At 47.0% G+C, this 24,212-nt stretch overlaps 2 protein-coding genes across 4 annotated transcripts in view; one reads left to right on the top strand and one right to left on the bottom strand.

Moving 5' to 3' along the window:
- The window catches only part of LOC140389255 (membrane-spanning 4-domains subfamily A member 4A-like), a 54,656-nt gene extending 44,972 nt beyond the window's left edge, over positions 1 to 9,684 (top strand). For both annotated transcript variants that reach the window (XM_072473435.1, XM_072473434.1), the window contains exons 5-7: positions 8,265 to 8,399; positions 8,492 to 8,608; positions 9,353 to 9,684. In XM_072473435.1, the coding sequence (XP_072329536.1) occupies positions 8,265 to 8,399; positions 8,492 to 8,608; positions 9,353 to 9,466 (366 nt within the window). In that variant the 3' untranslated portion in view covers positions 9,467 to 9,684. The remainder of the gene's footprint in view (positions 1 to 8,264; positions 8,400 to 8,491; positions 8,609 to 9,352) is intronic.
- Positions 9,685 to 21,747: 12,063 nt separating this feature from the next.
- Positions 21,748 to 24,212, bottom strand: part of LOC140389545 (membrane-spanning 4-domains subfamily A member 4D-like) — a 38,279-nt gene continuing 35,814 nt past the window's right edge. For both annotated transcript variants that reach the window (XM_072473749.1, XM_072473748.1), the window contains one exon: positions 21,748 to 22,158. In XM_072473749.1, coding sequence (XP_072329850.1) covers positions 22,033 to 22,158 — 126 coding nt within the window. In that variant the 3' untranslated portion in view covers positions 21,748 to 22,032. The remainder of the gene's footprint in view (positions 22,159 to 24,212) is intronic.

Raw genomic sequence — 24,212 nt, 5'->3', positions numbered from 1 at the left:
AATATAATCCCAGGATCCTCAGATGTTCATCTTATGTTAGGCCTACCATTCCTGGGATCATCCGTGTGAATCTCCGCTGGACCCGCTCCAGTGCCAGTATGTCCTTCCTGAGGTGTGGGGCCCAAAATTGCTCACAGTATTCTAAATGGGGCCTACCTAATGCTTTATAAAGCTTCAGAAGTACATCCCTGCTTTTATATTCCAAGCCTCTTGAGATGAATGACAACATTGCATTTGCTTTCTTAATTACGGACTCAACCTGCAAGTTTACCTTTAGAGAATCCTGGACTAGGACTCCCAAGTCCCTTTGCACTTCAGCATTATGAATTTTGTCACTGTTTAGAAAATAGTCCATGCCTCTATTCTTTTTTCCAAAGTGCAAGACCTCGCACTTGCCCACATTGAATTTCATCAGCCATTTCTTGGACCACTCTCCTAAACTGTCTAAATCTTTCTGCAGCCTCCCCACCTCCTCCATTCTACCTGCCCCTCCACCTATCTTTGTATCATCGGCAAACTTAGCCAGAATGCCTCCTAGTCCCGTCATCTAGATCGTTAATATATAAAGAGAACAGCTGTGGCCCCAACACTGAACCCTGCGGGACACCACTCGTCACCGGTTGCCATTCAGAAAAAGAACCTTTTATCCCAACTCTCTGCCTTCTGCCTGACAGCCAATCGTCAATCCATGTTAGTACCTTGCCTCGAATACCATGGGCCCTTATTTTACTCAGCAGTCTCCCGTGAGGCACCTTATCAAAGGCCTTTTGGAAGTCAAGATAGATAACATCCATTGGCTCTCCTTGGTCTAACCTATTTGTTATCTCTTCAAAGAACTCTAACAGGTTTGTCAGGCATGACCTCCCCTTACTAAATCCATGCTGACTTGTCCTAATCTGACCCTGCACTTCCAAGAATTTAGAAATCACATCCTTAACAATGGATTCTGGAATCTTGCCAACAACCGAGGTTAGGCTAATTGGCCTATAATTTTCCATCTTTTTCCTTGTTCCCTTCTTGAACAGGGGGGGTTACAACAGCGATTTTCCAATCCTCTGGGACTTTCCCGGACTCCAGTGACTTTTGAAAGATCATAACTAACGCCTCCACTATTTCTTCAGCTATCTCCTTTAGAACTCTAGGATGTAGCCCATCTGGGCCCGGAGATTTATCAATTTTTAGACCTCTTAGTTTCTCTAGCACTTTCTCCTTTGTGATGGCTACCATATTCAACTCTGCCCCCTGACTCTCCGGAATTGTTGGGATATCACTCATGTCTTCTACTGTGAAGACTGACGCAAAGTACTTATTTAGTTCCTCAGCTATTTCCTTGTCTCCCATCACTAGATTACCAGCGTCATTTTGGAGCGGCCAAATGTCAACTTTTGCCTCCCGTTTGTTATTAATGTATTTAAAGAAACTTTTACTATCATTCCTAATGTTACTGGCTAGCCTACCTTCATATTTGATCCTCTCTTTTCTTATTTCTCTCTTTGTTATCCTGTTTTTGTAGCCTTCCCAATCTTCTGACTTCCCACTACTCTTTGCCACATTATAGGCTTTCTCTTTTGCTTTGATGCATTCCCTAACTTCCTTTGTCAGCCATGGCTGCCTAATCCCCCCTCTGATAACCTTTCTTTTCTTTGCGATGAACCTCTGTACTGTGTCCTCAATTACTCCCAGAAACTCCTGCCATTGCTGTTCTACTGTCTTTCCCACTAGGCTCTGCTCCCAGTCGATTTTCGTCAGTTCCTCCCTCATGCCCCTGTAGTTACCTTTATTTAACTGTAACACCTTTACATCTGATTCTACCTTCTTTCTTTCAAATTGGAGATTGAATTCGACCACATTATGATCACTGCCTCCTAAGTGCTCCCTTACTTTAAGGTCTTTAATCAAGTCTGGCTCATTACATAACATTAAGTCCAGAATGGCCTGTTCCCTCGTGGGCTTCATCACAAGCTGTTCCAAAAAGCCCTCCTGTAAACATTCAATGAATTCCCTTTCCTTGGGTCCACTGGCAGCATTATTTACCCAGTCCACCTGCATATTGAAGTCCCCCATGATCACTGTGACCTTGCCTTTCTGACATGCACTTTCTATTTTGTGGTGCATTTTGTGCCCCCGGTCCTGACCACTGTTAGGAGGCCTGCACATAATTCCCATTATGGTTTTTTTGCCTTTGTGGTTCCTCAACTCTACCCACACAGACTCCACATCATCTGACCCTATGTCGTTCAGTGCTATTGATTTAATTTCATTCCTAATTAACAAGGCAACCCCGCCCCCTCTGCCCACCTCTCTGTCTTTTCGATAGGTTGTGAATCCCTGGATGTTTAAATGCCAGTCCTGAACCCCCTACAACCATGTCTCTGTGATGCCTACCACATCATACCTGCCAGTCACAATCTGGGCCACAAGCTCATCTACCTTGTTTCGTACACTGCGCGCATTTAAATATAGCACCTTTAATTCTCTATTGACCGTCCCTTTTTGTTTTCTTAGTGTGGTGGACCTTGGTTTACTGAGCCTTTCCATACACTGTGTCATAATTTGTGGGATGGGGACTATCGTAACCTCGCCTGAGTTTTGTCTTTTCGTGCTTTTTTGTATTCCTAAGCAGCTACGCTTCCCACTGATTACTTCACCTCTTGGTTCCCTGACTTTCCCTTCCCCCCCCCAATCTTTAGTTTAAAGTCCTATTGACCACCCTATTTACTCTTTTCGCCAGAACACTGGTCCCAGCTCGGTTCAGGTGGAGACCATCCCAACGGTATAGGTCCCCCCTGTCCCAAAACTGATGCCAGTGTCCCATGAAAAGGAACCCCTCTTTCCCACACCACTCTTTCAGCCACGTGTTAACTTCCCTTATTCTTGCCTCCCTATGCCAATTTGCACGTGGCTCGGGCAGTAATCCGGAGATTATGACCCTTGAGGACCTGTTTTTTAATTTGAATCCTAGCTCTTTATAATCTCTAAACAGGTCCTCTTTCCTAGACTTGCCTATGTTGTTGGTACCGACATGGACCACAACAACTGGATCCTCCCCCTCCCTCTCCAGTATCCTTTCAAGCCGGTCAGAGATGTCCCGCACCCTGGCACCGGGCAGGCAACATACCATGCGGGACTCTTTATCCTGCTCACAAAGGATACTATCTATGCCCCTGATAATAGAATCCCCTACAACTACAACTTGCCTATTTACTCCCTCCCCTTGAATGGCCTGCTGAACCATGGTGCCTTGGTCAGCTGACTCATCCTTCCTGCAGCCCTGTTCGCCATCCACACAGGGAGCAAGTGCCTCATACCTGTTGGACAGGGTCAAAGGCTGAGGCTCCTGAGTTCCTGACTGCTGGTTCCCTTTACCTGTCTGACTTGCAGTCACACCCTGCTGTCCCTGGCCACTGGCAGGATTTAAACTACTTACTCTGACAGGTGTGACTGCCTCCTGAAACACAGTGTCCAGGTAAGTCTCCCCCTCCCGGATGTGCCTCAGTGTTTTAAGCTCAGACTCCAGCTCATCAACTCTGAGCCGGAGCTCTTCGAGCAGCCAACCCTTACTGCAGATGTGGTCGCTGCAGCTCGCAATGGGATCTGCCAGCTCCCACATCAAGCAGCTCAAGCACATCACCTGACCAGCCATCACTAATTAATTAATTATTTTAATTTAAGTTTACGAGTTTAGCTGTGTTTTTTTTAAATTTGGGGCAGATTTGCTATCAACCAATCAGATCACAGCTTCCCTCTGACGTCACTTTTGGAGATAAAAAACTGGTAAAGAGGAAGTTACCGTTAGGTTTTTATACTCACAGAGACTGCTCCTCCTCCTCCGAACGGCTCCCGAAATTAGGCCCGAAGAAAGAGAGAGAACAAAACAGTAGGGAAAAAGCACCTTCTCCCACTCTTCACCGAATTACCTCACTGCACCAAATTACCAAATTCTCACTCTGTCTGCGTCTCACTCACTCAGGCTGTGTCTCCTTGACCAGTGCAATGCTTACTAATGTGCCCTTTCTGTCTTTCTTTTATACAGACTTTAGGATGACTCACACTAAAACTTCAAAGAGAAGAATACAATGTGTACCTTTGTGCCCCTTAACAGGCCTCAGGTGACTGCCAGATAACGGCCTCTCAGCAACTAGGGTGGGGGCAGCTTCAGCCAATCAGACACTAATCTACACTGCACTTTTATCTGAAAAACAGCAAAATTAGATTAACCACTTATCTTTCCTGGTTACCTCACTGCACCAAATTACCAAATTCTCACTCTGTCTGTGTCTCACTCACTCAGGCTGTGACTCCTTGTCCTGCGCAATGCTTGAAGTAGTTTATCTTTATCTACCGTGCCTTTCCCTGTTAATATCTTGAATAATTTAATCAGATCACCCCTGAGCCTTCTAAATTCTAGCGAAAACAGGTCTAATACGAGCAATCTCTCCTTGTAAATCAACTCCGGTAATCCAGGAATCATTTTTGTAAACCTACATTGCACTCCCTCCCAGCCAAAATATCCTTCCGAAGGTGTGGTGCCCAGATCTGCTTACAGCTCTCCATGTGGGGTCTAACCAGTGTTTTGCGTAGCTGCAGCATAACCCCTGTGTCTTTAGAACATAGAACATAGAACATTACAGCGCAGTACAGGCCCTTCGGCCTTCGATGTTGCGCCGACCTGTGAAACCACTCTAAAGCCCATCTACACTATTCCCTTATTGTCCATATGTCTATCCAATGACCATTTGAATATCCTTAGTGTTGGCGAGTCCACTACTGTTGCAGGCAGGGCATTCCACGCCCTTACTACTCTCTGAGTAAAGAACCTACCTCTGACATCTGTCTTATATCTATCTCCCCTCAATTTAAAGCAATGTCCCCTTGTGCTAGACATCGCCATCTGAGGAAAAAGGCTCTCACTGTCCACCCTATCCAATTCTCTGATCATCTTGTATGCCTCAATTAAGTCACCTCTTAACCTTCTTCTCTCTAACGAAAACAGCCTCAAGTCCCTCAGCCTTTCCTCATAAGATCTTCCCTCCATACCAGGCAACATTCTGGTAAATCTCCTCTGCACCCTTTCCAATGCTTCCACATCCTTCCTATAATGCGGCAACCAGAATTGCACGCAATACTCCAAATGCGGCCGCACCAGAGTGTTGTATAGCTGCAACATGACCTCATGGCTCCGAAACTCAATCCCTCTACCAATAAAAGCTAACACACCGTACGCCTTCTTAACAGCCCTCTCAACCTGGGTGGCAACTTTCAGGGGTCTATGTACATGGACACCGAGATCTCTCTGCTCATCCACACTGCCAAGAATCTTACCATTAGCCCAGTACTCTGTCTTCCTGTTATTCCTTCCAAAATGAATCACCTCACACTTTTCTGCATTAAACTCCATTTGCCACCTCTCAGCCCAGTGCTGCAGCTTATCTATGTCCCTCTGTAACTTGTAACATCCTTCCGCACTGTCCACAACTCCACCGACTTTAGTGTCATCTGCAAATTTACTCACCCATCCTTCTACGCCCTCCTCCAAGTCATTTATAAAAATGTCAAACAGTAGTGGCCCCAAAACAGATCCTTGTGGTACACCACTAGTAACTGGACTCCAGTCTCAACATTTCCCATCAACCACCACCCTTTGTCTTCTTCCAGCTAGCCAATTTCTGATCCAAACTGCTAAATCACCCTGAATCCCATGCCTCCGTATTTTCTGCAGTAGCCTACCATGGGGAACCTTATCAAACGCTGTACTGAAATCCATATACACATCCTTTACCCTCATCCACCTGTTTGGTCACCTTCTCAAAGAACTCTATAAGGTTTGTGAGGCACGGCCTACCTTTCACAAAACCGTGTTGACGATCTCTAATCAAATTATTCCTTTCCAGATGATTATACATCCTATCTCTTATAAACCTTTCCAAGATTTTTCCCACAACAGGAGTAAGGCTCACTGGTCTATAGATACCGGGGTTATCTCTACTCCCCTTCTTGAACAAGGGGACAACATTTGCTATCCTCCAGTCTTCTGACACTATTCCTGTAGACAAAGATGACTTAAAGATCAAGGCCAAAGGCTCAGCAATCTCCTCCCTAGCTTCCCAGAGAATCCTAGGATAAATCCCATCCGGCACAGGTGACTTATCTATTTTCACACTTTCCAGAATTGCTAACACCTCCTCAATATGAACCTCAAGCCCTTTTAGTCTAGTCGCCTGAATCTCAGTATTCTCCTCGACAACATTGTCTTTTTCCTGTGTGAATACTGACGAAAAATATTCATTTAGCACCTCTCCTATCTACTCAGACTCCAAGAACAACTTCCCACTGCTGTCCTTGACTGGCCCTACTCTTACCCTAGTCATTCTTTTATTCCTGACATATCTATAGAAAGCTTTCGGGTTATCCTTGATCCTACCTACCAAAGACTTCTCATGTCCCCTCCTGGCTCTTCTTAGCTCTCTCTTTAGATCCTTCCTAGCTAACTTGTAACTCTCGAGCGCCCTAACTGAACCTTCATGTCTCATCTTTACATAAGTCTCCTTCTTCCTCTTGACAAGTGTTTCGACTGCTTTAGTAAACCACGGTTCCCTCACTCGACCACTTCCTCCCTGCCTGACAGGTACATACTTATCAAGGACACGCAGTAGCTGTTCCTTGAACAAGCTCCACATTTCCATTGTGCCCATCCCCTGCAGTTTTCCTCTCCATCCGATGTATCCTAAGTCTTGCCTCATCGCATCATAATTGCCTTTCCCCAGGTATAACTCTTGCCCTGCGGTATATACCTATCCCTTTCCATCACTAAAGTAATCGTAATCGAATTGTGGTCACTATCACCAAAGTGCTCACACCTGTCCTGGTTCATTACCCAGTACCAAATCCAATATGGCCTGGATGCCCAGCTCCAGAGGCTGATACTCTGCACGCATGTAGCCTTGTGCTTACGGGCCATCTAGGAGTGCCCTACATCAACAGGATGCGGTTCCAGTCCCTGAACATCCAGCTCATGTGTGACCACCACATGAAGATTGTGCACCTGTGTGCACGCTTGCCAGTGAGTGTGCACAACAGCTACAACCTGGGAGTGTCAGACATCCCCAACCTCTTTGATGGCCACCTCAGGGTGGCCGGTTGACTCTTGGGGGATAAGTGGAACCCACTTAGGGCCCAGCTAATGATGCCAGTACGCAGACCAATGTGGAGGCCTAATACAACAAGGCCAATGGGGCTGTCATTGAGCGGTGCATTGGACTGTTCAAAAATGCGGTTCCAATGCCTCGTCTCGCTATCATGTGGCACGGGTAACAACCCAGAGATAATAACTCTGTTTGTCCTAGATCTAAGTTTCCACCCTAGCTCCCTGAATTCCTGCCTTACAACCCCATCCCGTTTCCTACCTATGTCATTGGTACCTATGTGGACCACGACTTGGGGCTGCTCCCCCTCCCCCTTAAGGATCCCGAAAACATGATCCGAGACATCACGCATCCTGGCACCTGGGAGGCAACACACCAACCGTGAGTCTCTCTCGTTCCCACAGAATCTCCTATCTATCCCCCTAACTATGGAGTCTCCAATGACTAATGCTCTACTCCTCTCCCCCCTTCCCTTCTGAGCAACAGGGACAGACTCTGTGCCAGAGACCAGTACTCCATGGCTTAACCCTGGTAAGTCCCCCCCCCCCCCCCAACAGTATGCAAAGCGGTATACTTGTTACTAAGGGGAACGGCCACAGGGGATCCCTGTACTGACTGCTTCCTCCCAGCCCCATTCACCGTCACCCATCTATCTTTATTCTTCGGAGTAACTACATCCCTGAAGCTTCTATCTATGACCACCTCTGCCTCCCGAATGATCCGAAGTTCAATCCTCGAGATATGAAGGTTAGCATTCCATTAGCCTTGTTGATCATTTGTCCTCTGGTTACTGACTCTTTTGCAGCTGGGAACAGTTTACCCTTCATTACTCTATCAAAACAATTCATCGAACTGAAAACCTACACAAACAAATTCAGCTTCCCCAGTCCATCTGAGTCAATGAAGTTGCTCATCCCTGGAACCATTCCAGTAAATCTCTGCTGCACCCTTTTCAAAACCTTGACATCCTTCCGAAAGTGTGATATTGAATGGGTTTGTGTGGATTCAATGAGATGGATCAATTTCAAATGGACTGGAATAGGAGTAGACTTGATCAGCCAATTGGCATTTTCCTCCTTATATGTTTTCTCATATGTTCCTTAATATGTGTTTGACTTCCAGATCAGAGGTTGCTTAGCAATGAACATCATCAGCAGCATTGCCTGCCTCCCAGCAGTATTAATATATGCTGTAAACCTTGCATATCCCGGATATTGTTATTATCTTTATAATTCAATTTTCTGCTATTATCATCAGGTGAGTGTTTAATTATATTGACGTTGAGCCGTTTATAAGAAAAAAAAATGCTCTCTGCCCAACTCAATGAATTTGTGTATAAACCATTACAGGGTACAATTCCATGTTTGGTCATACTCCTGCTGCTGACGCTGCTTATTACGGCGTTATCCATTGCAGTTTCAAGCCTCAACTGTAAAGCTATGAATTGCTGCTGTGCAACACCACAGGTAAGCTACATGATGAAAACTAGGAATGTTAAAGTGTTGTTGGAGCCACCACTGTGCCGATCCACATTTGCACTAACTCCCCTTCCCATTTTACAAAACCATGCATGTATCAATGATAACAGCTGGGTACCAATCCCTTGCATTACATCCCACACGACAGAGCTCAGTGGAACTCAATGGTGGGCAGCACGGCAGCACAGTGGTTAGCACAGTTGCTTCACCGCTCCAGGATCCCAGGTTCGATTCCCGGCTTGGGTCACTGTCTGTGCGGAGTCTGTACGTTCTCCCCGTGTCTGCGTGGGTTTCCTCCGGGTGCTCTGGTTTCCTCCCACAGTCCAAAGACGTGCAGGTTAGATAGATTGGCCATGCTAAATTGCCCTTAGTGTCCAAAAAGGTTAGGTGGAGTTACTGGGTTATGGAGATAGGGTGGAGGTGCGGGCTGAAGTAGAGTGCTCTTTCCAAGAGCCAGTGCAGACTTGATGGTCCGAATGGCCTCCTTCTGCACTGTAAATTCTATGTTCTATGAACGGCAGGTCAGGCAGGGCGGAATCAAGCAGCCAATGTGTTTCTACAACCCTTGCATGTGGTTTCTATGTGGCACCTATAAACACAGCCTTGTACACTACTCTGGCAAACGTTATTGCCCAAGGAGCAAAGTGGCAGGGGAACGGGTCCAATGGTTTGGGACAGGCGGCCGAGACATACTGTAATATTATATTTATTGGTGTTGTTTTTATTTTTCAGTCGACGGTTGTGGTGTTGGCGAACCCAGCTGCCCAATTCATTCCCCAACAACCCTTCCCTGCGAACCCTCCTCCCTACAACATTCAAGCGACGTCAACTGTAAACGTTGGATAATTCTGCTGGGATTCTGCTTTGTGCGAGTTAGATAATCTTCCAGATGATTAATATTATTAGAATGTATATAAAGATTCAGGTATCTGTTCATTTTGTGACTGAGCTCCTCATGATTCCACCAAGGCCACTTGTGTTACCCAAACCCTAGTTGCCACTCACCTGATTAAGGAGCTGCGCTCCAAAAGCTAGTGATTCAAAATAAACCTGTTGGACTTTAACCTGGTGTTGTCAGACTTCCTACTGTGCCTTAAAAAAAGGCAGCAGTCGGCTTTCGATTCTCAGCTGCTTTGAACATGGACCGCGCACACAACTGGTTGTCTCACATGTGCGGCAGACAACCAAAGCTCTATGTCTTGGGCAACAACTCTTCGGAGTTGAGTTGGATTCTGTCCGAGAATGTACAGCGGGTCTTGCTCGTAAGTCAGCAACTCACTTTACATCTCCGCCGATTTGAAATCAATGAAAATAAAAATCAAGAGATGTAAATCGGGTGGCCAACTGGGTATAGCGGTTTCATATCATCGCCATACATTGTGAAAATTGCAGTTTTCATTCCCCTGACCAGGAATTCCAGGCGAACGATTAGAAACCGCAACAACAGGGATGCCACCTGAACATTTTAGCTGAGGAAAATATAATCGAATGTGTCAACAAATACATGCAGGAAAGACAGGCCCAAAAGACAAAGAGAACGACACACATGGACAGGATAATAACACGAGTGTTCATTCATCTGTGGCAATGGGTGAATTTCAACCAAATGTCACAATCAAGAGCACACAGCACGGGCTCAACAAGCAACTTCAAAGACTGTCACCCATAAAGTCTGAAATGTAACAGCGCCCATTAGCAAAGGAGGACCAAATACTCACGGACAGCTTGCAGGGGAATATCACATGAATGTCAACACGTATTTGCATAGAACAATGTCACATACGTCAATACATAGTAAATGCAAGAAATATCATCAAGGCACAATATCAAACAGTACACAAATTCATTCATATCTATATATGAATAATGGAATTAACGTCCTCATAGTCCCCAAAAACTCCTCTCCATTTAGGAACATGCTGACAGGTGCCGTTTTAACCTGAGTGTGGCCACACCTTAATGGATAACCTCAGCGGGTACGGAAAATAAACAGCCGCACCTCATCGAACCAGCCATCCAACCAAGTGAACGACCCCCCACAATACATAACACACATTCAGTCAACTGACCACTTAATAAAGATTGTCTGTGCATGTTAATAAGCAGTACCCCAATTCATCTAAATATGTTAAATATTAGATAATATTAATTAAAAGAGCACTGATAAGTTTCATACGGATACTAAAAGGTAACTCAGGGAAATTTGTTTTGGTTGCTTTATATCAATATAAAGGTGGGTGCTGAAATAGTTTAGTTCCTCCGGTATATTTTACTCTGCTCTTTATCTTTTTTTTTTCTAAATATTTTATTGAAAATTTTTGGTCAACCAACACAGTACATTGTGCATCCTTTACACAATATTATAACAACACAAATAACAATGACCTATTTTATGAACAAAAAATGAATAAATAATAAATAACAAAAATGAAAACTAACCCTAATTGGCAACTGCCTTATCACAAGTAACACTCTCCAAAAATATAATTTAACAGTCCAATATATAATTATCTGTCGCAATGACCTATACATATTATACAGTATATATTAACAACCCTGAGAGTCCTTCTGGTTCCTCCTCCCGCCCCCCCCCCACCCGCCCCCCCTCCCCCCCCCCCCCCTCCCCCCAATCCTGGGCTGCTGCTGCTGCCTTCTTTTTTCCATTCCATCTATCTTTCTGCGAGGTATTCGACGAACGGTTGCCACCGCCTGGTGAACCCTTGAGCCGACCCCCTTAGAACGAACTTAATCCGCTCTCGCTTTATAAACCCTGCCATGTCATTTATCCAGGTCTCCACCCCCGGGGGCTTGGCTTCTTTCCACATTAACAATATCCTGCGCTGGGCTACTAGGGACGCAAAGGCCAAAACATCGGCCTCTCTCGCCTCCTGCACTCCCGGCTCTTGTGCAACCCCAAATATAGCCAACCCCCAGCTTGGTTCGACCCGGACCCCCACTACTTTTGAAAGCACCTTTGTCACCCCCATCCAAAACCCCTGTAGTGCCGGGCATGACCAAAACATATGGGTATGATTCGCTGGGCTTCTCGAGCACCTCGCACACCTATCCTCCACCCCCAAAAATTTACTGAGCCGTGCTCCAGTCATATGCGCCCTGTGTAATACCTTAAACTGAATCAGGCTTAGCCTGGCACACAAGGACGATGAGTTTGCCCTGCTTAGGGCATCTGCCCACAGCCCCTCCTCGATCTCCTCCCCCAGCTCTTCTTCCCATTTCCCTTTTAGTTCATCTACCATAGTCTCCCCTTCGTCCCTCATTTCCCTATATATATCTGACACCTTACCATCCCCCACCCATGTCTTTGAGATCACTCTGTCCTGCACCTCTTGTGTCGGGAGCTGCGGGAATTCCCTCACCTGTTGCCTCGCAAAAGCCCTCAGTTGCATATACCTGAATGCATTCCCTTGGGGCAACCCATATTTCTCGGTCAGCGCTCCCAGACTCGCGAACTTCCCATCCACAAACAGATCTTTCAGTTGCGTTATTCCTGCTCTTTGCCACATTCCATATCCCCCATCCATTCCCCCCGGGGCAAACCTATGGTTGTTTCTTATCGGGGACCCCCCCAAGGTTCCAGTCTTTCCCCTATGCCGTCTCCACTGTCCCCAAATCTTCAGTGTAGCCACCACCACCGGGCTTGTGGTGTAGTTCCTCGGTGAGAACGGCAATGGGGCTGTCACCATAGCCTGTAGGCTAGTCCCCCTACAGGACGCCCTCTCTAATCTCTTCCATGCCGCTCCCTCCTCCTCTCCCATCCACTTACTCACCATTGAAATATTAGCGGCCCAATAATACTCACTTAGGCTCGGTAGTGCCAGCCCCCCCCTATCCCTGCTACGCTGTAAGAATCCCTTCCTCACTCTCGGGGTCTTCCCGGCCCACACAAAACCCATGATGCTCTTTTCAATCCTTTTAAAAAAAGCCTTCGTGATCACCACCGGGAGGTACTGAAACACAAAGAGGAATCTCGGGAGGACCACCATCTTAACCGCCTGCACCCTCCCTGCCAGTGACAGGGATACCATATCCCATCTCTTGAAATCCTCCTCCATTTGTTCCACCAACCGCGTTAAATTTAACCTATGCAATGTGCCCCAATTCTTGGCTATCTGGATCCCCAGGTAACGAAAGTCCCTTGTTACCTCAACGGTAGGTCCTCTATTTCTCTACTCTGCTCCCCTGGATGCACCACAAACAACTCACTTTTCCCCATGTTCAATTTATACCCTGAAAAATCCCCAAACTCCCCAAGTATCCGCATTATTTCTGGCATCCCCTCCGTCGGGTCTGCCACGTATGGTAGCAAATCGTCCGCATACAAAGATACCCGGTGTTTTTCTCCTCCTCTAAGTACTCCCCTCCACTTCTTGGAACCCCTCAACGCTTTCGCCAGGGGCTCAATCGCCAGTGCAAACAATAATGGGGACAGAGGGCATCCCTGCCTTGTCCCTCTATGGAGCCGAAAATATGCAGATCCCCGTCCATTCGTGACCACGCTCGCCATCGGGGCCCTATACAACAGCTGCACCCATCTAACATACCCCTCTCCAAAACCAAATCTCCTCAACACCTCCCACAAATAATCCCACTCCACTCTATCAAATGCTTTCTCGGCATCCATCGCCACTACTATCTCCGTTTCCCCCTCTGGTGGGGCCATCATCATTACCCCTAACAGCCTCCGTATATTTGTGTTCAGCTGTCTCCCCTTCACAAACCCAGTTTGGTCCTCGTGGACCACCCCCGGGACACATTCCTCTATTCTCATTGCCATTACCTTGGCCAGGATCTTGGCATCTACATTTAGGAGGGAAATAGGTCTATAGGACCCGCATTGTAGCGGGTCCTTTTCCTTCTTTAAGAGAAGCGATATCGTTGCTTCAGACATAGTCGGGGGCAGTTGTCCCCTTTCCTTTGCCTCATTAAAGGTCCTCGTCAATACCGGGGCGAGCAAGTCCACATATTTTCTATAGAATTCGACTGGGAATCCATCCGGTCCCGGGGCCTTTCCCGCCTGCATGCTCCTAATTCCTTTCACCATTTCTTCTACCTCGATCTGTGCTCCCAGACCCACCCTTTCCTGCTCTTCCACCTTGGGAAATTCCAGCTGATCCAAGAAGCCCATCATTCTCTCCCTCCCATCCGGGGGTTGAGCTTCATATAATTTTTTATAAAATGTCTTGAACACTCCATTCACTCTCTCCGCTCCCCGCTCCATCTCTCCTTCCTCATCCCTCACTCCCCCTATTTCCCTCGCTGCTCCCCTTTTCCTCAATTGGTGTGCCAGCAACCTGCTCGCCTTCTCCCCATATTCGTACTGTACACCCTGTGCCTTCCTCCATTGTGCCTCTGCAGTGCCCGTAGTCAGCAAGTCAAATTCTATATGTAGCCTTTGCCTTTCCCTGTACAGTCCCTCCTCCGGTGCTTCCGCATATTGTCTGTCCACCCTCAAAAGTTCTTGCAGCAACCGCTCCCGTTCCTTACTCTCCTGCTTCCCTTTATGTGCCCTTATTGATATCAGCTCCCCTCTAACCACCGCCTTCAGCGCCTCCCAGACCACTCCCACCTGGACCTCCCCATTATCATTGAGTTCCAAGTACTTTTCAATGCACCCCCTCACCCTTAGACACACCCCCTCATCTGCCATTAGTCCCATGTCCATTCTCCAGGGTGGGCGCCCTCCTGTTTCCCCCCCTATCTCCAAGTCTACCCAGTGTGGAGCGTGATCCGAAATGGCTATAGCCGTATACTCCGTTCCCCTCACCTTCGGGATCAACGCCCTTCCCAGCACAAAAAAGTCTATTCGCGAGTAGACTTTATGGACATAGGAGAAAAACGAGAACTCCTTACTCCTAGGTCTGCTAAATCTCCACGGGTCTACACCTCCCATCTGCTCCATAAAATCTTTAAGTACCTTGGCTGCTGCCGGCCTCCTTCCAGTCCTGGACTTCGACCTATCCAGCCCTGGTTCCAACACCGTATTAAAATCTCCCCCCATTATCAGCTTTCCCATCTCTAGGTCCGGGATGCGTCCTCGCATCCGCCTCATCAAATTGGCATCATCCCAGTTCGGGGCATATACGTTTACCAAAACCACCGTCTCCCCCTGTAGTTTGCCACTCACCATCATGTATCTGCCCCCGTTATCCGCCACTATAGTCTTTGCCTCGAACATTACCCGCTTCCCCACTAATATAGCCACCCCCCTGTTTTTCGCATCTAGCCCCGAATGGAACACCTGCCCCACCCATCCTTTGCGTAGCCTAACCTGGTCTATCAGTTTCAGGTGCGTTTCCTGTAACATAACCACATCTGTCTTAAGTTTCTTAAGGTGTGCGAGTACCCGTGCCCTCTTTATCGGCCCGTTCAGCCCTCTCACGTTCCACGTGATCAGCCGGGTTGGGGGGCTTCCTACCCCCCCCCATTGTCGATTAGCCATCCCCTTTTTCCAGCTCCTCACCCGGTTCCCACGCAGCTGTATCTTCCCCAGGCGGTGCCCCCCCGCCCATCCCCTCCCATACCAGCTCCCCCCTCTCCCCAGCAGCAGCAACCCAGTAATTCGCCCCTCCCACCCCCCCCCGCTAGATCCCCCGCTAGCGTAATTACTCCCCCCATGTTGCTCCCAGAAGTCAGCAAACTCTGGCCGACCTCGGCTTCCCCCCGTGACCTCGGCTCGCACCGTGCGACGCCTCCTCCTTCCTGCTTCTCTATTCCCGCCATGATTATCATAGCGCGGGAACCAAGCCCGCGCTTCTCCCTTGGCCCCGCCCCCAATGGCCAACGCCCCATCTCCTCCACCTCCCCTCCTCCCCCCATCACCACCTGTGGAAGAGAGAAAAGTTACCACATCGCAGGATTAGTACATAAAACTCCTCTTTCCCCCCTTTTTAACCCCCCTCTTCGCCACCCACATTCGCCCCACCACTTTGTTCAAACGTTCTTTTTAATAACCCGCTCATTCCAGTTTTTCTTCCACAATAAAAGTCCACGCTTCATCCGCCGTCTCAAAGTAGTGGTGCCTCCCTCGATATGTGACCCACAGTCTTGCCGGTTGCAGCATTCCAAATTTTATCTTCTTTTTATGAAGCACCGCCTTGGCCCGATTAAAGCTCGCCCTCCTTTTCGCCACCTCCGCACTCCAGTCTTGATAAACGTGGATCACCGCGTTCTCCCATTTACTGCTCCGAGTTTTCTTTGCCCATCTAAGGACCATTTCTCTATCCTTAAAACGGAGATATCTCACCACTATGGCTCTGGGAATTTCTCCTGCTCTCGGTCCTCGCGCCATCATTCGGTATGCTCCCTCCACCTCCAACGGACCCGCCGGGGCCTCCGCTCCCATTAACGAGTGCAGCATCGTGCTCACATATGCCCCGACGTCCGCTCCCTCCGCACCTTCAGGAAGAACAAGAATCCTCAGGTTGTTCCTCCTTGCGTTGTTCTCCAGTGCCTCCAACCTTTCCACACATCGTTTCTGATGTGCCTCATGCGTCTCCGTCTTCACCACCAGGCCCTGTATGTCGTCCTCATTCTCGGCTGCCTTTGCCTTCACGACCCAAAGCTCCCGCTCCTGGGTCTTTTGTTCCTCCTTTAGCCCTTCGATCGCCTGTAGTATCGGGGCCAACAGCTCTTTCTTCATTTCCTTTTTGAGCTCTTCCACACAGCATTTCAAGAACTCTTGTTGTTCAGGGCCCCATGTTAAACTGCCACCTTCCGACGCCATCTTGGTTTTTGCTTGCCTTCCTTGCCGCTGTTCTAAAGGATCCACTGCAATCCGGCCACTTTCTCCTCCTTTTTTCATCCGTATCCAGGGGGGATTCCCTTCTGGTTTACCGCACAGTGTTTTTAGCCGTCAAAATTGCCGTTGGGGCTCCTATCAAGAGCCCAAAAGTCCGTTTCACCGGGAGCTGCCGAAACGTGCGACTCAGCTGGTCATCGCCGCACCCGGAAGTGACTCTGCTCTTTTTCAATGGATTTGGCAATCAGATGGGTGGGGGCTGAGATTCACAATTTCCCAAATTGACAAAGAGTCGTCCAGACTCGAAACGTCAGCTCCCTTCTCTCTCCACAGATGCTGCCAGACCTACTGAAATTGTCCAGTATTCTCTGTTTTTGTTCCCTAATTATCATGTTGCAGTCCTCAAATGCACAGATTTGACGTCGCAGGAGGGGGCCAATGTTCAGGTAGGTGGTTTGAAGTGTGTCTACTTCAATGCCAGGAGTATACGAAACAAGGTAGGGGAACTGGCAGCATGGGTTGGTACCTGGGACTTCGATGTTGTGGCCATTTCGGAGACATGGATAGAGCAGGGACAGGAATGGATGTTGCAGGTTCCGGGGTTTAGGTGTTTTAGTAAGCTCAGAGAAGGAGGCAAAAGAGGGGGAGGTGTGGCGCTGCTAGTCAAGAGCAGTATTACGGTGATGGAGAGGATGCTAGATGGGGACTCTTCTTCCGAGGAAGTATGGGCTGAAGTTAGAAACAGGAAAGGAGAGGTCACCCTGTTGGGAGTTTTTTATAGGCCTCCTAATAGTTCTAGGGATGAAGAGGAAAGGATGGCGAAGATGATTCTGGATAAGAGCGAAAGTAACAGGGTAGTTATTATGGGAGACTTTAACTTTCCAAATATTGACTGGAAAAGATATAGTTCGAGTACATTAGATGGGTCGTTTTTTGTACAGTGTGTGCAGGAGGGTTTCCTGAAACAATATGTTGACAGGCCAACAAGAGGCGAGGCCACGTTGGATTTGGTTTTGGGTAATGAACCAGGCCAGGTGTTGGATTTGGAGGTAGGAGAGCACTTTGGGGACAGTGACCACAATTCGGTGACGTTTACGTTAATGATGGAAAGGGATAAGTATACACCGCAGGGCAAGAGTTATAGCTGGGGGAAGGGCAAGTATGATGTCATTAGATGTGACTTGGGGGGGATAAGGTGGAGAAGTAGGCTGCAAGTGTTGGGCACACTGGATAAGTGGGGCTTGTTCAAGGATCAGCTACTGCGTGTTCTTGATAAGTATGTACCGGTCAGACAGGGAGGAAGGCGTCGAGCGAGGGAACCGTGGTTTACCAAGGAAGTGGAATCTCTTGTTAAGAGGAAGAAGGAGGCCTATGTGAAGATGAGGTGTGAAGTTTCGGTTGGGGCGATGGATAGTTACAAGGTAGCGAGGAAGGATCTAAAGAGAGAGCTAAGACGGGCAAGGAGGGGACATGAGAAGTATTTGGCAGGAAGGATCAAGGAAAACCCAAAAGCTTTCTATAGGTATGTCAGGAATAAGCGAATGACTAGGGAAAGAGTAGGACCAGTCAAGGACAGGGATGGGAAATTGTGTGTGGAGTCTGAAGAGATAGGCGAGATACTAAATGAATATTTTTCGTCAGTATTCACTCAGGAAAAAGATAATGTTGTGGAGGAGAATGCTGAGCCCCATGCTAATAGAATAGATGGCATTGAGGTACGTAGGGAAGAGGTGTTGGCAATTCTGGACAGGCTGAAAATAGATAAGTCCCCGGGACCTGATGGGATTTATCCTAGGATTCTCTGGGAGGCCAGGGAAGAGATTGCTGGACCTTTGGCTTTGATTTTTATGTCATCATTGGCGACAGGAATAGTGCCAGAGGACTGGAGGACAGCAAATGTGGTCCCTTTGTTCAAAAAGGGGAGCAGAGACAACCCCGGCAACTATAGACCGGTGAGCCTCACGTCTGTAGTGGGTAAAGTCTTGGAGGGGATTATAAGAGACAAGATTTATAATCATCTAGATAGGAATAATATGATCAGGGATAGTCAGCATGGCTTTGTGAAGGGTAGGTCATGCCTCACAAACCTTATTGAGTTCTTTGAGAAGGTGACTGAACAGGTAGACGAGGGTAGAGCAGTTGATGTGGTGAATATGGATTTCAGCAAAGCGTTTGATAAGGTTCCCCACGGTAGGCTATTGCAAAAAAAAAGGAGGCTGGGGATTGAGGGTGATTTAGAGATGTGGATCAGAAATTGGCTAGCTGAAAGAAGACAGAGGGTGGTGGTTGATGGGAAATGTTCCGAATGGAGTGCAGTCACAAGTGGAGTACCACAAGGATCTGTTCTGGGGCCGTTGCTGTTTGTCATTTTTATCAATGACCTAGAGGAAGGCGCAGAAGGGTGGGTGAGTAAATTTGCAGACGATACTAAAGTCGGTGGTGTTGTCGATAGTGTGGAAGGATGTAGCAGGTTACAGAGGGATATAGATAAGCTGCAGAGCTGGGCTGAGAGGTGGCAAATGGAGTTTAATGTAGAGAAGCGTGAGGTGATTCACTTTGGAAGGAATAACAGGAATGCGGAAGTGTGGATGAGCAGAGGGATCTAGGTGTCCATGTACATAGATCCCTGAAAGTTGCCACCCAGGTTGATAGGGTTGTGAAGAAGGCCTATGGAGTGTTGGCCTTTATTGGTAGAGGGATTGAGTTCCGGAGTCGGGAGGTCATGTTGCAGCTGTACAGAACTCTGGTACGGCCGCATTTGGAGTATTGCGTACAGTTCTGGTCACCGAATTATAGGAAGGACGTGGAGGCTTTGGAGCGGGTGCAGAGGAGATTTACCAGGATGTTGCCTGGTATGGAGGCAAAATCTTATGAGGAAAGGCTGATGGACTTGAGGTTGTTTTCGTTGGAGAGAAGAAGGTTAAGAGGAGACTTAATAGAGGCATACAAAATGATCAGGGGGTTGGATAGTGTGGACAGTAAGAGCCTTCTCCCGCGGATGGATATGGCTGGCACGAGGGGACATAACTTTAAACTGAGGGGTAATAGGTATAGGACAGAGGTCAGAGGTAGGTTCTTTACGCAAAGAGTAGTGAGGCCGTGGAATGCCATACCTGCTACAGTAGTGAACTCGCCAACATTGAGGGCATTTAAAAGTTTATTGGATAAACATATGGATGATAATGGCATAGTGTAGGTTAGATGGCTTTTGTTTCGGTGCAACATCGTGGGCCGAAGGGCCTGTACTGCGCTGTACTGTTCTATGTTCTATGTTCTATGACAAAATGTTCTGAAACGGAAAATGAGAAAGGGTTTAGAAATTAATACTATTTTCCAATCAGTTTGCAATGCATAATGGAGATCATAGGGTAAGGTTCCTCTTCAAATGATTGTTTCTCTGAGATGAATTGTCAGGGTTTTCTGATGTTGCTTTAATTTTCTGCTGTACAATAATTCTACAAAAATCAAAAGCAGTATGTTATTTAACCTTGAAAATACTGCATAAAATAACCGACTCTCAGAAAACGGTGAGACATGATTGATTACATTTGAATATGGGAGAGACAGTCAGTGTTTTCGGATGTTGCTGTATTTTTCTGCTGTATAATAAATCTGCACAATTCTAAAACATTACTTTATTGAACCTTGAAAATACTGAATCAGACAAAAGGCTCTCAGAAATTGGTGTGCCATAATTGATTATATTTGAATGTAGGGGTACACACATCACGGTGCTGTAAGTCTCATCACGAGCACTGGAAGAATTGCCCGCTGATTGTATCGGCTCCTTTCTTATACCTGTGCATTTCTCCATGCTGTGAAATGTTTGCTCACTTATTTCTATCTGAAGCAGTAGAACCATCTGAAATCTGTTTAATATTTCCATTCCATGCTGCTCTCTGCAGTTATTTTCTAAATTGCATGTGTAATCTCAGTCAAGATGCTACTGCCACCATGAGAGGGTGCTCCTTTATTACAAAGATATTAATTTGCGAAGATATTAATCCCACATCATGTATATTTGTTCTGCCGATTCAGCTGCAATGTGTGGCAGGGTCACAGACTATTTGCTCCAGTAAGTCTATTGCTGTGGTTAACGTTTTTCACAAGGTTACTCACATCCTACGTCTTCTAACCCTGTTGGTAAGTATTAAAGATCACACAGTAATGGTAAAGGGTGTAACCAAAACATCCACAGAATCGTGGGTGTCAAGGCATATACAGGATTGGATAATGGGAAAAAAGGGAAAGCTTATGGCAGTTACAGGGGGTTCAAAACAGTGGATGTCCTAGAGGGGTATATAAAGTGCTGAGGGATACTTAAAAAAAATAGGAGAGTAAAGAGGGGGCATGAAAAAAGACTGGTGAGCAAAATAAAGGAAAACCCCATGGTGTTTCCTTTGTCTATTAGTGGCAAGAAGCTAAACAGGGAAAGATTAGGTCCCAATAGGGATCAAAGTGGCAACCAGCATATGGAGCTGAAAGATGTAGGTGAGGTTTTAAATGAGACGTTTCATTTGTATTTACTATGGAGAAGGATGGTGCAGGTATAAGAAGCAGGAGGGGGACTGTCATATAATTGAACAGATTAGCATCGAGAAAGGGTGGACTTACAAGGGGATAAATCCCCAGACCCAGATGAGATGTTCCTAGGCTGCTGTGTCAGGCAAGGGACGAGATTGTTGGGGCTCTGATGCGAATTCAGAAACTCTCTGGCAACAGTAGAGATGCCAGAGGAGGACAGGTAATGTGGTACCATCATACAAGGAGAAGGAATGAGAAAAAAAAATGATAATTACAGGCCAGTGAGTCTAATATCATTTGTCGGGAAATTTTTGGAAAGAAATCTGAGGGACAGAATTAATTTGCACTTGGAGAGGCAAGAATTAATCAAGGTTAGTCAGCAGGATTGGCGAGGAGGAGATTTGATTGAATTTGTTCAGGAGGTGGTTCAGTGTGTAGATGAGGGCAGTGCAGTCGATGTAGTCTGCATGGACCTCAGTAAGGCTTTTGACAAGATCCTGCATGGAAGACTGATCAAGAAGGTAAAAAACAATGGGATTCAGAGCAATTTGTCAAATTGGATCCAAAATAGACTTCGTGGCAGAAGGCAGAGCTCAAAATCTAGGCGAACGCTTCAGTATAGCACAGAAGAGCGCTGCACCGTGGGATCTGCTCATTTGGGATGAGAGTTTAAACTGAGGTTCTGAACAGCTGTTCTGTGATATTCTTCTCTGTTTGGCCTCCAGTTCTTGAATGTGTTTCAAGTGCCTGGACACAGTACTCATATGTGATCTAGCCAGAGTACCTGAAAGTTTGAACTATACTTTATCTTCTGATAGACATCAATTCAGACGAGACGCCGAGAAGCAGTGAACCGATGCTTTAATAAGCTAAATATGTGCCGACCTGTAGCTCCTCCCGCACTGCAGGGCTGACCCAGGTCAACAGGCTTTATACCCCCACAGCTGGGCGGAGCCACAGGCGGAGCCAACAGCAGCACCAATAATAACATCCAACAGTACAACAGCAGCTACCAATAACAGAACAGCAGTAACAAATGTATATACAACAGTGGAGATAATAATACTAATAGAACAGTAGAACATATATACAACAGCCTTACGTAGCCATACGTGGCTCGCCACATCTTCTACAGCTTTAGCTGGGCAGCTTGACATTCAACCTCAACAGGTGCTTTGCTGATGGCTATTCGGCATTGGTGGAGCAGCGTTGGAATTTGTCTTCTCGTTCTCCAGTGAGAAATCAGTGGAAGGTCCTGAGAAATGGTTAAAACAGCAATGTACAGCATTAATCTGGGCTTCTACCGTCACTGGAACCTTGAGGAGATTTTCCCCAAACCTGGTTGAGTTACTAAGGCTTGATTTTTGCTGATTGGGAGTTTTTTTTTAAAATGGTGGGCCCCACGCAACTCTGGGATTCACGCCCCAGTCGCTTTTCCGGCTATTTTTACCGACGCGAGCTGAGGTTGCGGGTAATTAGCCCACGTTCAGAACACTCGAGCACCTCGACAAAAAGGACACCTATGTAAGAGTGCTGTTCAGCGACTACAGCTCCGCCTTCAACACCATTATCCTGACAAGGCTAATAACCAAACTCCACAATCTTGGACTTGACCCCTCCCTGTGCAGTTGGATCCTTGACTCCCTCAGACCGCAATCTGTCAGGATAGGCAACAGCACCTCCTCCACTATAGTCCTCAACACCGGGGCCCCGCAAGGATGTGTGCTCAGTCCTCTACTGTACTCCTTATACATAGACGACTGTGGGGCAAGATTTAACTCCAACTCAATCTAGAAGTTTGCGGATGATACGACTGTGGTGGGCCGTATCTCAAACAACGACGAATCAGACTACAGGGGGGAGATAAATCACTTGGTTTCATGGTGTATCGAATACAACCTCTCTCTAAATGTCAGAAAGACCAAGGAACTGATCATCGACTTCAGGAAGGGTAGCACGACACACACATCCTGTCTGCCTCAATGGCTCCGAAGTGGAGGTGGTCGATAGCTTTAAGTTCCTGGGGGTCACCATCACCAACAGTCTGTCCTGGTTCACTCACATTGATGCAATAGTCAAGAAAGCCCAACAATGTCTCTACTTCCTACTGAAGCTAAAGAAATTTGGCATGTCTGCATCGACTCTCACAAACTTCTACAGATGTGCGATAGAGAGCATCCTATCCGGCTGCATCACAGCTTGGTATGGCAACTGCTCGGTCCAAGATCGCAAGAAACTGCAAAGTGTGGTGAACTCAGCCCAATGCACCACACAAGCTTGCCACCCCCACATTGATTCTGTCTACACCTCCCACTGTCTCAGGATGGCAGACAGCATTATCAGAGACCCCTCCCACCCAGGCATTGCCTTCTTCCAGACCCTGCCATCAGGCAGAAGGTACAGAAGTCTGAAGGCCCGCACATCCAGACATAGGAACAGCTCCTTCCCTACAGCTACAAGACTCCTCAACGACTCCCCCTCGGACTGATCTGTTCCCTGTAAGAACACTATTCATGACGCCCTATGCTGTTCTTGCTCATGTATTTGCTTTGTTTCGCCCCTTGTTCCGCACTGTAACCAATCACTGTTTGTCGATGTACCATTTGACAATGTTCTCTGTTGATTATTCTTTCTGTCTACTATGTATGTACTGTGTATTTCCCTCGGCCGCAGAAAAATACTTTCACTGTACTTCGGAACATGTGACAATAAATCAAATCAAATCAAAAATCACATCAAATCAAATTCCTGCCCTCGTCAGTTACATTGTGAATGTGGGCGGATTAAACCCCACCCACAATTTTAATGGAGTCAGGCTCCATCAACAAGTAGACACAGCCTCTCAGAGGATGAGTTAACCATGGGGAAATGCGACAACCAAACGTGGAAGCACAAAAAAGTGCCATTCGCTCGTACAATTATTGACAGAATTTGAAATATAAAAATAAGCTACTTCATTTCCAATGGTTAAATGTTGTATTGTAAGTTAGATGTTTTTTTCATAGCAGTGATTCATCATAGAATCATAGAATTTACAGTGCAGAAGGAGGCCTTTCGGCCCATCGAGTCTGCACCGGTTCTTAGAAAGAGCACCCCACCCAAGGTCCACACCTCCACACTATCCCCATAACCCAGTAACCCCACCCAACACTAAGGGCAATTTTGGTCACTATGGGCAATTTAGCACGGCCAATCCACCTAACCCGCACATCTTTGAACTGTGGGAGGAAACCGGAGCACACGGAGGAAACCCGCGCACACACGGGGAGAATGTGCAGACTCCGCACAGACAGTGACCCAAGCCGGGAA

The sequence above is a fragment of the Scyliorhinus torazame genome, chromosome 14, assembly GCF_047496885.1.
Source record: "Scyliorhinus torazame isolate Kashiwa2021f chromosome 14, sScyTor2.1, whole genome shotgun sequence".
Taxonomy (NCBI): Eukaryota; Metazoa; Chordata; class Chondrichthyes; order Carcharhiniformes; family Scyliorhinidae; genus Scyliorhinus; species Scyliorhinus torazame.
This window is presented reverse-complemented; position numbering and strand designations above follow the sequence as displayed.